We start from the raw sequence: 13,742 nt of genomic DNA on the forward strand, positions 1-13,742 counted from the left end.
GTTGCTCATACAATAATAGCCACAAGCGTAAAGATGTTGCTGCTGTTTCTTGGTACCACGAGGTAAAAAAGTCTCAATAATCATTTGTTTCATGTTCCTAGAGTTTTATTGTAAAGATACAATGGAAATGGACCATGAAAAGCTCATTGCCATTTTGCATGAATATTGCTATTTCACATGTATTTATCTCACTTCCATTCCCTGTGCAGTAGAATTTGTGTTCCTTCACAAACCAGACCCACTACTTTTAAGTGAGAAATTCTACCACGTGTTCACGATGAAGGCTCTCCAAATGCTTTTCATAAAATACATTACAATTACAGTTTTGTAAAGACTGTTGTAACGGAGAGAGGCATGTCCTCACCAGGCAATAAATCAAGAACAGCAAGATTTGTGTAGGTCCAGAAACGGCCTCCAGTGTCACCTACGCAAGAGTCTTACGCCACATTTGGCTTTTTTTTTTCCCCCCCAACTACTAGCAGGTATGCTATGATGTATCATTACAGAATATTCCACAGTTGTCAGCATTTCAGGGTCCTGCACGAACTTATAGAACTCAAGCAGCGTGCACTATGTGGGTACAGCTTCCCAGACGCAGGGCTAACACCGTTCAGAACCACACAGAATCACAGAATCAATTAGGTTAGAAAAGACCTCTGAGATCTGCGAGTCCAACCTATGACCAAACACCACCACGTCAACTAAACCACGGCGCTGAGTGCAACGTCCAGTCTTTCCTTAAATACCTCCAGGGACAGTGACTCCACCACCTCTCTTGGACAGTCCATTCCACTATCTGTGGAGATTCCACCTTTTCTGTGAAAATTTCTTCCTAATGTCTAACCTAACAGGTGCAAACCCGTTGGACAGAGACTGTAGCTTCACTGTGCTCTTAGGATGTGCTCTTCAATGGACGACAAGAGTTAAGCTGCTGCACAGAGGATGCCATAAACCCCAGAACCACCTGGCCAGCGCGGACCCAGCGCACCCTCTTCCCCCGACCCGCAGGGCCAGCGTGTGCCTTGGTCTAACCAAGGCTCCAGGGGTAACACCTCTCTGCCCCTTCCCCTTCCAAACGGCTGGAACCAGAGGTGCATCTGAGGAGGCACATCTCCCTCCACCTGCACCTGCACCCACCTCCCCAGTCCCGCACCCGCTCACAGCCCAGCCCGAGGCAGCTCCGCGCTGCCGCCCTGACACCCCTCACACAGCCCCCACAAACCCTCTCAACTCTCTCACACAGACTCTCACACAGACCCTCGCACCGCACCTCCCGCACTCCCACCCCAAATTATTTAATCCCGGGCCGTGCGCGTGCGCTAACGCCGCGCGCGCTTCCGCTTCCCCGGCGGGCGCCCGGGAAAGAAGGACAGAAGGAGGGAGGCGGCCGCATCCAGGCTGCTCTTCCTGGCGCCTGCGCGTGAGCGCCGCATCGCGCCTCCTGCCCTTTCCTCCTTCTCCTCCTCCTTCTCCCGCTGCTGCTGCTGCTTCCCCGCGAGGGCCCGGCCGCTGCTCCCCGCCCCGCCCCGGGGATGCGCTGCTCGGCGGTCGCGGAGCGGGATGGAGGTGGAGGAGGCGTTCCCGCTGGTGGGGCAGATGGGGCCCTACCAGGTGTATCTGTGCGTCCTGCTGGCCGTGCTCCTCCAGGTGAGAGCCCACCTCCTCCCCTCCCGCCCCTGTCCCGAGATCCCGCGGGAGCGGCAGTGCCGGGAGGGGGATAGTCTGGGTGCTGTGGGCAGCCGTTCTCCAGAGTGTTGGGCGGGTGTATGTCCCTGTCGGAGGTGGGTGGATGTCCCTGCGGTGAGTGCTGCCTGGTGGGAAGGCTGGTATGGGAGGGCTTGTGCTGTGGCAATAGCTGGTCTCCTGCTCTGGATCTATCCAGCATCAGTGTGCTGTGTTTCTGGGACACGGGTGACGTCTATCCAAAGGCAGGGCGAAGTTCTACAGAGTGAATTTGAGGCAGCTGATGCTCTCTGTGCCACATTGCCTGAGCAGTTGTGCCTTGTGTCACTCACTGAGCCCATTAGGAGTTTGGAGTTTGTCAGGTGAAGGGCTGGTTGGAGTGAAGTTAAGCTGAGGTTTCATGAGCTAGACTGGAAGAAGGTGACTTCCCTCAACCTAAAGTTAATGGCCTAGGCTAGGGATTTCTAGGTTGTGTGTGGCTTGATTGTCACCAATAAAGTGGCAGGTGGTCAGTGATAGCTCTGTGTGCAGATCATCTCATCTAATCAGCTGGTAGGTAAGGACTGCTTATGGTGCTTTGACTTGCCTTGACTTAACTTTTGGAGTGCAGGGGGAGTGTCTCTCCATAAGGTATTTGGACGAGGCTCTACATTTTGGGTAGTCAGGTTTGTATTCTGTGAGATACAAAACTGGAGCTGTCTTAAATTTTGTGGTAAAAGTGGATTCCAAAATAACAGTGGAGTGCTAGATTATCTTTCAGAGACTGCATGACCGAGTGATGTGCTCTGCAGCCACGTTTGTCATCTTTCAACTTTGCTTCATCTTTGTGCATATTCCTATGAGGGTAGGGGTAGAAGATGAGAATGTTATGTGTACCTTCACAGTCAGGCCTAGGACTGAAGTAAGTTTGAATCTGACAGAAGTCTGGTTCACTCCTGGTTGGCATGAAAAGCTTAACTGTAAATTCAGCTAGGCTGACAAATGCTGGGTTACTGCCACTGTGGAAATTTAATAGCTACAGGAGGGAAGGGGGGAATTTTAGTGTCTTCCCACCTCTGCTGGTCAGTGTTTTGTAGTAATCAAGAACTTCCAGCCCCAAGCTGTGACACAAGATGTCTTGTCCTGGCAGCTAGGGGACTGACTGAAATACTGAGAAGCTTTATGAGATGACCAAAGAAAATGCAGATGCCCAGTCTTGTTGGAGGGGAACTCCTACTTGGTTGCAAAGCTACAGTGATGAACAGCAAAAGCTTTGTAGGTTTCTGTTTCCTCCCTACTTTTTTTAACTGATTTAGGTGGTTAATCCTTTAAAATTAGACTTTGCTTAAAGCTTGTTCTGCTGACTGAGTGGCTAGAAAATTTATATGCTCACTGAAGATTAGGAATTAAGGAAGTAGTAGTTACTTTTTCTTCCAGTGCTGGTTGTGTTCTGGAATGAACTGCAGCCATGACAAGTGCTCTGTGTTTCCAGAATTTTAAGTAGTATAGGTCAGCTGTTCTGTAATGTTTGTGTTTGTCTGTTTTGTTTTTATGGATTAACTTGCATTTCTCATGTGAGGAGTAAACAGAAGGATCACTGCAAATCCTAGAACTAATTCAGAATAACTAAAGAAAAAATGGTAGCAGGTCTGGTTTTTTTTCTTCTCGTGTTATTTTTAATTCTTGAACTTTACCAAAGAGGATAATCCTTTGATTGGTATATTTTCTTTGCTTCAGGTCATTCAGGCACAGGAGTCTGTAAGGGATTTAGATGTGAAGTTTGTTGTCTTTCAGTCCATGAATAGATTTGGACTTATACAACTGGTTACTGCTTGGGTGGTTGATTGCTTTTTATGTTCCTTTATTGGTGCCAAGTTACATAATGTGTCACTGGGATGTGCAAGAGCAAGACTGAAGGCAGGTTCCACGACCGGTATTAGTCTTTTGTCTGGTTTATCATCATTTGGAGGATGGACCCAAAGGTAAGTAATGTCTGGTGTGTGTGATGTAGATTTAGGTAATCCTGGGCTCCTTTAGTGGACTTGATGCAGCATCTGTCATCAGAATGAGAACTCCTGGTAGTCTATGTCACTGGCTCTGCCATGGGCTTATTGTTCCATTTTATTGCTTGTTTGCCTGTCCCTTTCCATGTCCTCCCTCAGTTGGCCTATATTTTCACGTTGGCCTATATTTTTGTGTTGGCCTGTTGGTATAAAAAATATTTCTGCATTCTTAAAGATAAGAATATCCCATGTGTGAAAAATATTTTTATCTTTGCTGTGTGAAGTCCCTTAATCTCTGATGCCTATATCCTGAGCTTAAACTCTGTGCTTTTCCTTCCCACTAAGATTCCCAGCAGATGCTCTAACTTTCCTTGTAGGCTTTTGTGCTTTTTCTTCTCTGCATGTTACTGATTTTTTTCTTTCATACTCTATAAGTGCTTTCCCTCATTTTAGTGTTTTTCTTATATAAATTTCTACAGTAAACTACTTCCACCACATAGTCTTATTGACATGCCGACATATCTGGTCTCTGAATTCCAATTACAAACATAGTTTAGGTCACAGAACTTCTTTAAGGCACCAAACACTTCTGTTTGTATGGGCGAGACTTTCCACATGAGTCAATTTTCCTGTGGGCTTGCATGAACTGGGGCTTGACCTGTGGAATGAGCTTACTGACATTCTGGCAAAACCCTTCAGGTTGCTTGTAGTCAGAAAAATGTTTTTGTGTGTTATCAGTGTAAAACCAGATTAAGTGTAAGTCTTGTGGGCTGTTTCTTTCATCTTCCCTGATTTGTATTATTCCTCTGCTACCTGCTGCTGTTATTCATTAACCTGTTGAGCTGTTCCTGTATTAAGGTATGCCTGGCTTATTCGCTGACTTAATTGGAACTTGGAAGATTTTTAGGAATGTTCTGTAGCAGTGGTTGCTAGCTTCATAATGGATTGATGACAGCTAATGTAGAGAAACATTTTTCCAAATTACATGGAGTTACACAAAGACTGAACTTACCTGAAGAATGTGAAGATAGACTAATGATGTGAATTTGAGGTTGGACTAGTCTTGCATTTCCAGTATATCTTTGAGTGAGGGAGAAATAAAGGGAACTTGTAACTGTTAAAAACTTCGGACTTTATCTTGAGCTCAAAGTAACTGCTTGACACCTGTTGATTACTGGAAGGGTGCTCGCAATCTTTTGAAGAAATTATATTGAAGCATTATTAAAGAATGGTCTTTTGATGTTCGTTTAGTGCATGAGACAAAATCTTACACCTTGATCAGATGCTTGAGAGCATACAAGCATATTTAAAAATAAGTTTCTTGGTCTCTAATGATTCAATATAGGCAGTTGAAAGAAGTTTGCCTTTGCCAGTGAATCTGAGCTACAGGATTGCCCAAGTCCAAATTGAACCTGGAGAAATGTGAGAATGGAGGTGTGTTCCTACTATATCTCTATTGAAAGGCTTTTAAAAACATGTTAGTTTAAAAGGGAGTTCTTGTTTGCACAACTGAAAAAGGCTTTTCCTCAAGTTGAGTAATGTGCGTTGCACAGCAGTATGGAGAATTACCAAGGGTAGTTTTTCCATCTATCTTAGGAACTCATTACTAACTAAAGGGAAGATGGAAAAACAGTTAAGATAGTTACATCAAGTTGCTTGAATGGTAATTCGCTTTAAGGCGAAGGCATTCCTGATGCGCTGCAGCTATAATGAGCAGTGTTACTAACATCTCTTCACTGTTGACAACAATATCATGTATGACTTCTATCATTACAATATCCCAGTGCAGAAAGATGCTCCTTAATCAGCCCATCGGCACAAATGTTATGAGGGAAAGTAAATTCTAGGACATGTGACTTAAGTAAGGCAGGTTCATCCCAAATATTTAGAAATAATTCAGAAGAAATAGTGTCTGTTTTCTGACAGGATACAGATGTGATCCCATATGTAGCCTTGTTTAACTCTGTTTCTTGACACTTCTTATTTACATCCTCTACATATTCTACCTCTTTTAGTGGCATGAGACATAACTCTGTAGTTGCAATGACGGTAATGAAATAGTTTGTCAATGAATCTTCTTTTAATACTTATGTTTGCTTGAGTATATTAAGCTATTCTTTGAACTTGCCAGAATTGATCATAAATTGAACACCTTACTCCCAGTCCTTGGTGATGCACACTATTAGGACTTTATTTGAATTGGAAGTGCAAAACAAATCTGAAATTTAATGAACAGTTTAAAATTAAGGAAAGAGGGGGATATTACACAAGTTGCATTACAATTGCTAGTATAGTGTGCTGCAGTTGTTCCAGAGGCTTCATTACATGTATTATGTTTACCCAGAGTTACTTGCACCATAACTTAAGACACAGTTCAACTATAACTATCTCTAGGGTAAGTAAGCAAAGTGGCAGATATAAAAAGGATTTACAGAATTGCCATGTAACCTTCTTTCACTTTGATTACCTCACTGTTTGGCTTTTTTTCTTTCTGTCTGCAGAAGAAATAAGAGTTCTAAGTCCCTCTGATTCTCAGGAAAACAGTTGCAGAATGTGGAGTCACTTATGTGGAGGAGTGGTTTCAAATGTGACATGAATACAAACATAAAAAGTAGGGACTCAAGTTTTTTTTCTTGAGGAGATCTTCATATTCCCCCATCTTTTTGTGCATTACTCAGAACATGCTTATGATAAAGGATGTTCTTGCTTTTCTTGTGGATGTGATGAAGGCTTTTAGAGTGGTTGCATCACTGAATACAAATCCTTGTTCTGGTATAGTGTATTCCTGCTTAGGAAGTAAAATAAACTAGATGGGCATAAATAATGCAGAAGTGTATAAACTATTAATCCACAAAGATGTGCTGCTACTCATTTAGCTAAGAATATTTCTACCTGAAAGTTGGTGGAATTTTTAAGTGAAGACCAATCCTACAATTTATTTCAGTTAGGTGGGGGGAATCTTCTAAGGATTTAAAAAAAAAAAAAAAAGGTAGCTGCTTGGTCACATGACATTTCATTTCAGCAATTTACATGCTAACCAAGACTCCTTGATCCTTTAGTCCCTTACTTCTTTCATATCCATAACTGTTCCTTAAAAGAAACAATCACTTATCTTTAATTATGTTATACTTATAACCATAAAAACATGAATGCAGCTGATGCAGACATTGTGCTATATTCTGCAGAAAACCTGAAATAACGATGCTGAGTTGTGACATGCTTCTTTAGCAGTGGGGTCCTTAACTCTCAGATGTAATGTGCAAGTCTGGATTGTAACAACAGCTTCCTTACCGATTAATTTTAAATAGCTAACTTGCTATTGTTTTTTTTCCATAAATAATCCTTAGTGGAGGGAAGGCATGAATTCCTTATCAACTGCCTACATCTCCATCTTCCCTCAAAATTTATGTTGTCTTACACTAGTTTGATTCTCTCATGTAACTAATCTTTATATTTTTATGCATAAGTACGATCAGAGCAAGCTGAAGGTTTAGAAGAAAAGTGAGCTGTAACTTCAAGACCTTCCCTTCTTCAACTCTATCTGAACTGCAAAGCATGTGTAATTGAGCTCATATTTAGGTGGTTTTAAGTGCCACTGACAATTGCTGGATGTTCTTGCTCTTCTAAGGATCACTACCTTCACTTGACACTGAAACCACATTTTTGGTGTGTATGTGTCCGTATCAACACCTCTAGTCAGCTTTTGCAATTTAACTTACAAGCCTGGCTTCAGTTTTTGTGCAGTTCAGTCCTAGAAGGTGCCTGTTCACTGTGCTGTTGTAAAGACCTTGACAGAATTATTGCTGATGGGCATAGCAAGAAGGAGGAGTTTTGAGAGAGGCACAAAGAAGTAGGCATTCTGAAGGCCTAGCAACAGAGGGAAGGAAGCAGGTTGTTCTGCCTATTTAAAAAAGTAACCCAACTGTTTTTTTTTTAAAAAAGGAGTTTACATGCTGTGTAAAGAGTGAAGTTGTCATAAGGAACTCGCTCTGGGGTTCTTCACTCGAGCTGTGGATGAATGTCTTGCTTTTTGCAAAGTCTTTTTTAACAACTGGGAGTGGAAGGTGTCTGGGAGGCACTGTGTCAAGAGGGATTGTCATCTTTATATGGAGTGTGGGTAAAATGCATGGGGAGATGCTTTCAGATTTTTAATAATAAAGTTATTGTTATGTAGAATATTTTGTGCAGTGGAATGGTATTTAGATTCAGTGGGAGCTGAAGAAATCCCATCTTTTGCTATTCATCAAGATGTCTTTCAGCCTGGCAAACTGTTGAAAAAATCCATCTAGGCAGTCCTCTGAGCACCCTTGGGAGATGAGCCTGGGAGTTAACAGGGAGTTCTACTGGATAGCAAAGAAAGCATTAAACATATTTCTGTTATGACACATTATCTCCCTTTCCTTCTTCCCTGCCCGTGTGTACACACAGTCTCTAACTGCCCATGTTTTGTAGGCAATAAATTGCTGTGTTTTTCCACTAGCAAGGCACACCATCAAGGCTCTCCTCAGTGGCACTTCCTCCACTGTAGATGTTCTAATTTCCTTTTCTCTTGGGTGATAGAATTAGTAGGTGTGTAATTGAACTCAGAATAGTTGTTTCCAACCTGCATATGATAGTTGCTCTTTATTTCTGACACAGATAAAGTTTTGCGCTCTCAAAAGTCTTTATTTTAACTGGAGTAGTTAACATTACTTCTGTAGCTATGCTATGTAGCTATACTTGTGCTTTGTGTGCTTTGTTTGCATTAAGTAAAACCTCTGTTTGGTTTTTCCAAGTGTCAGCCGAGCGTGACTGGAGTCCCTCTGGAGCAGCAACATCTGTTTTCTAGGTCTTATCTGTTTACAGTATGATCTCTGACTAAGTTTATGACTTAGCCTTGTTAAACATTGTATTTATGTTCACCTGGTCATTTTCCTAACCCTGATGGAAAATGAAAGGGTGTTAAGAATTTGCCTCAGAAGGCACAATGAAACTTTTGAGATCCTCACGTCAGGAAAGCTGGAGAGAGTTGTATGTACAGCTTATCGGGCTTTCTGTTTGTGATATGATGTTCAGTTATTGTTGTCTTAAAAATATATAAAGACCAGAGGTCTCTAATCTCTTTCAGTTTGCAGATCCCTTACGGACTTCTCATTGAAGAGGTTAAGTCCTTGTACAGTAAATTTAAGACTGCTGACAGCTTTGTTTCTTAATTATTTTTTCCAAGCACTTTTAAGAAGTAATTCAAGGAATTATGTCTGAAGTAATGGGTAATTTACCAAGTTAAATGCTTTAGCCAAGAATGTGCTTGTCTCATAGTCGTAGCAGAACTGCCTCTGTAGAACCAAAGTGTTCACCCAATATTCTTTGGCAGTGTCCCAGACCAGTGTGCTAAGGTGAGGACTTTGACCTCTTGTAATCCTGTCTGTGACTCAGGTATGTTCATAACCAGCACAGGCTGGAAAGTATGGAGGGAAAGAGGGATAAAGGTGAAATCCAGACAAAAGAATAATCATGCTTTTGGAAGCAGGACTAAATCCTGCCTGATACTTGTTATCCCACAGTTCCACTCTTTCTGCCAGCCATTACTGCCTTTTTCTTTATATTATCCTATAATGCCACTGAGGAGGTCCAGTCTTGGGCTGCTTTGCAATATATTCATGAACTGAAATAGGAACTTCTGGCACTTCTTTGCTTTGTTCTCTTATAAGTTCTTCTTTACATAGGAGGAGTGGAGCAGCAGTTCTGATGTGATATTGGTGAAACTGTATAACTGGTGTTTGACTGAGGAGTCTTGCCACATGATTGCACATAAAAGTATTTTAGCTTTCTTGAATATTCCCATTGAAGCAGTATTTATAAAGCTTTTTGCAATTTTGTTTCGTGTTTATTGTCTTGGTTTTCTAACTTACCAGGGTGTGAGGTTTCTTTTTGTTTTGTGTTTTTAGAGGCAGAAAAATAATGCTTCCAACTTCTTTATTCATGTTCAGAGACCTGTCAGCCCATGATGTGAGGGTGCAGTGTTTCCACGGCCCTGTCAGGCAAAGGTGGGTACACAGAGGCCAGCCACAACTTGGGCTGATGTTGCAGAAAGCTTGTACAGTGAAGCTGTTTGCTCTTGAGATGCCAGAGTTTATCCGTGGAAAGTAAAGCAGCCCTTGTCTGTGCACGACAGCACTCACCTGACTAATGGGCACGTGTGCTGCCTGGCCAGGCTGAGCAGGAGTAACAAACCCCTGCCACTGCCCACCAGAATAATACTGAGCATGACATGGAGTTGAGAGGTGTGTGTTTGGATGTTTGGAACAGAGAAAAAGGGAAAGCTAAACGATCATTTTCTACAAACCTATAGGAAGCGAGGCTCAAGGAGTGATGGTTTGCTGTGCAGTGTTAGTTTCCAATGTAGATATTAATTTCTAGAATGAAGTTATGGTTTGGACTTTCTTCTGTGGATTCTGGAGGCCTGCAATTTCAGGCTGAAAAACTATTTTGGTAGGTCTTCTCTGTTTCTCTTCAGAAGCCCTGGTATGTGTCTGCTCTGTCGTTGCTAAGTCATAGGTGATAATCAGCAGTGGTTACATTCTGCATGGGGAATATTTCCTTTCAGAGTGGGACTGGGAGAGATGACCTCATGTTCTTCTGCACAGGGTGATTCTCTGCTTTAACTACAACAAACTTTCCTTCTTCCATGTGGTGGTCTCCCTGTTGTTGTGCCACAAAGAAGGAAGGATACTTTGGTAGGAGTGTGTGTTTTCAGCAGCAGATAATAATTTTGCACCAAGAAGACATTTTGGTGCTTTTCTACATCAGAGTTATTGAGGAGAAAAAATCATATGAATTTAAAGACAAATCACCCTTTGGAAATAACTCAGAGCAGATGAGATCATCAGATTTTCAAAAATAAGGTTGCCCTCCAGCTTTTCAGCTGCTTGTCATGGGTTCAGAAGAAATGACTGTAATCCTGAACTGTAACCATCTCTTCATCAAAGGCTTTTACTAGAGCAAGATCATTCACTGTTCTTCCTTTATTTCTCTCTTTCCTCAGGGTGAGGTTTTAATGTTTCTATATTTGAAGGGCAGAAGTTGGTGTCTTACTCATTATTTCATTCATCAGTGAATGCTTCAGCTGATACTTGTCTAGAATGACCAGGCTAGTTCTGAACTGCTGATGAGCTCCTCTTGGTAGCACTGAAGTCTTGCTTTTATTTTTCTTTTGTGCTTTGTAATGGGTATTTCTTACATTATTTTTATGTGTGCTTTCATTATACACAATTGAAACTATTTAAATTCTTCCTCCCCCTCCCTTGCTAGTCTTATTAGAGATTCTGCGTCTTTTTTGCAAGTAATTCATTATGAAAATGAGCACCAGGAAAGCTGGTCAAGGCATTGCAGGCACTTCTATTAATAATAATTTTAAGTTAATTTCAAAACCTGTCAATGAAATAGCTGTAACTGGCTAACTAAAATCGCTTCTACTTAGCAGAGAAAATGGAAGTTTACAGGTTATTAAGGCCTTTTAATAAATTTCCTTACACCGTAGCCTTCTCATCTAGACAGACTATAAAGTTTTGACCGAAGGAGAATATCGACAAACAGGAGAAACTAAAACCAACAAAACTCTCATCATTTCATCATCAGTGACTATGAACTGGTGCCTTGTCCCCCTGTGCTTGGTATTCATCTTAATTAATACAAATCAGTGTAGGAAATTTGGTTGGGAACCGTTAACATCCATATATAGCCAATTAAAAATGTTTGACTAGAACCTGTATACTAATGACATAAGTTTGACTTGACTTGGGTTATAGAACAAATGAAAAACGAAGGGCTTTGTTTGCCACAGTGCATATAATGCAGCCATTTTATACCTTATAGAGTTGTTATATAATATTTCTGTGTTTTACGTTCTTTACCAGTCTGCACAACTATGTTACTGTTAAGTGCAAGCATTGAGAATTCTTAAGGGAGGAATCTCCAGATTCATTAACACAAACTCCTGCCTCTTACTTAAATCATGAAAACTCTTTTTTGAAATTCTTTTAAGTCTAGAGTTTGCTTTATCATGTTTTTATGACCACTTTTAGAAAATCTTTCTGCTCTTCAGAATTGTAAATGAATTTTGGGGGATGTTTTGTGGGCCTTGTTTTCTCAAAGGAATGAATAGGGTTTACTGTGCCTCTTGCCCAAACTACAAGGCAGGTGTTCAGTAGGAGGCAGAGTCTTGTGTCAAGTGACTCCAATGAACTTGAGTATAGAACTATATTATATGATAGCATCAAAAAAATCTCTGTCTTCATATGTTTTTCTGATTCCACAGATCAATTCAAAGTATTTCTATCTTTGTTCTATCCTTGGTTGCTGCAACCACTCGGATACTTAAGGCTGATTTTTCTTTATTGAAAAAATATCTGTAGTGTTTGTCTATGTGCCTGCAATCGCTTATTTTTCTATTTCGTTTTCTGTAGCTGGGGTGGAGTTGACCTAGAGCAAAAATGAAAAGCGTTATGCTTTCTTTCTTTAAACCAAATGCCTTGAGGATTTCATTTCCTGATCTACTTCAAAAATATGTTTATTATTTCACAAGACAAAAGGAAGGATGTCATTGCTTAGTCCTGCGGAATCGGCTGAGTGAGTCAGAGTATAGGGGTGCACTGCATATCATGACCTGTAATTCTCATTTCTAAGTAATTTCAAACTGTTCTTGAGAGTACTGTATCTACACATCTCTAGCAACATGGCCACTCAACTTTTTAACACTGCTTTCCCCATGTAATCTTAGTCATTGCCTTCTTTCCCAAATTAATTCTTTTACTTTTTATTGTTGTCGATCTAGTTGTCCTTTAGCTTAAATAATAACATAGTTAACAGATAGTGGGTTTTTTCAAATTCCTTCTGATATTCAATAATTTTAGTATGGAAAATGGAAAGAAACTTTTTTTTTTTTTTTTTTAATATCTACCTTCTGCCACTACAGTAGCAGTTTATCCCATAGATTGCAAAAAGGAGCTGTTGGGAAAAAATGCTTTCAGGGTCTTTCTTTTAAGTTTAGTAGTAATTCTCATTTAGATCTAGGTTGTAACTTCAGCTGTTATGCTGTTGTACAGAACAGAGTAGCATTGCCTGGTGTTGCTTGCATCAGAATTCAGAGGTCTTCAGGCTGCTTTTTTTGTGCCTGTGGTCTTACCAGTTTTGCAGATTATTTGTGTAGCAGCCTTCTGAGAGAACACACTTTCTATGGGTACATTCTTCCCAAGAACATATGCAGGAGGTGCTGGGAGCAGAGCAAGGACTGTGTTAGGGAGGTGCCTGAAGTGGGGTTTGAGGAATGTAGAGGCATGCATGAGGGTTTTTTTTGAGAAGCAACAGGAATTTTTTCTTCATTTGGGTTTTTTTGGAGGGTTTTGGGGGTTTTATTTGTTTGCTTGTTTTGTTCATTTTGTATGGTTTGTTTTGGTTTGGTTTTTTTCCAGGAACTACTATGCTGAGTTACAGATCCCCAGTGAGGGCTTAAGACAAAAGGCAGTTTTCTTTGAAGAGTGTCTGGGGGTCTTTTTGTTATTACCGACAACTTTTGTCTCTCAGAAGACTTTATCATCTGTCTTCTGTTGCAAAATTCATGGCACTTCCGTGTTCAAACAGGTCTCAAACTATTGGGTTTTAAGTTGGAGCCGTAATGTGGCCTCTGTGTTTTTCTGAGCAAGCAGCAGTAATCCAGCTCTAGATCAGGCTTGAAATATCTGGATTTCCAGCAGTTTTATTTGTTCTTTCCTAAGCAAAAGCTGCTATTGATCTCTTAGACCTTGATCATTTAAACATGTATGTATAAATGTGTAGATACATAAAAAATGTGTGTATATATATATATATGAAAATATATATGTTCACACTTTTCTCTCTGTCCTTTTTTAAAGAGTGAAACAGGTTCATAGAAGATTAAAAGATAAGAAGGAATAAATGTTATTAAAACTGGAAAAGATTAGATATGAAACCATGAGGAGGAGATCTATTCCAAATATCAAATTAGAGAAGTGAACAACACAGGTGGAAGGAGAGGATATAATAGAGTAATATACTTGCATTAAAGAATAGCTTTATTTT

General features: G+C 40.7%; 1 protein-coding gene across 4 annotated transcripts in view; it reads left to right on the plus strand.

Annotated features, from left to right (window-relative positions):
- Positions 1 to 1,425: 1,425 nt before the first annotated feature.
- The window catches only part of SLC22A15 (solute carrier family 22 member 15), a 51,349-nt gene continuing 39,032 nt past the window's right edge, over positions 1,426 to 13,742 (plus strand). Inside the window, exons 1-2 of one of the 4 annotated variants that reach the window (XM_039388888.1) lie at positions 1,559 to 1,647; positions 3,538 to 3,644. In XM_039388888.1, coding sequence (XP_039244822.1) covers positions 3,633 to 3,644 — 12 coding nt within the window. In that variant the 5' untranslated portion in view covers positions 1,559 to 1,647; positions 3,538 to 3,632. Of the gene's footprint in view, positions 1,648 to 3,537; positions 3,645 to 13,742 lie in introns of all 4 variants that reach the window. The other 3 variants (XM_039388889.1, XM_027730318.2, XM_027730317.2) reach the window with 3 other exon arrangements.

This window comes from Pipra filicauda, unplaced genomic scaffold, assembly GCF_003945595.2.
Source record: "Pipra filicauda isolate LSUMZ 115617 unplaced genomic scaffold, ASM394559v2 scaffold69_size3009148_pilon, whole genome shotgun sequence".
Lineage (NCBI taxonomy): Eukaryota > Metazoa > Chordata > Aves > Passeriformes > Pipridae > Pipra > Pipra filicauda.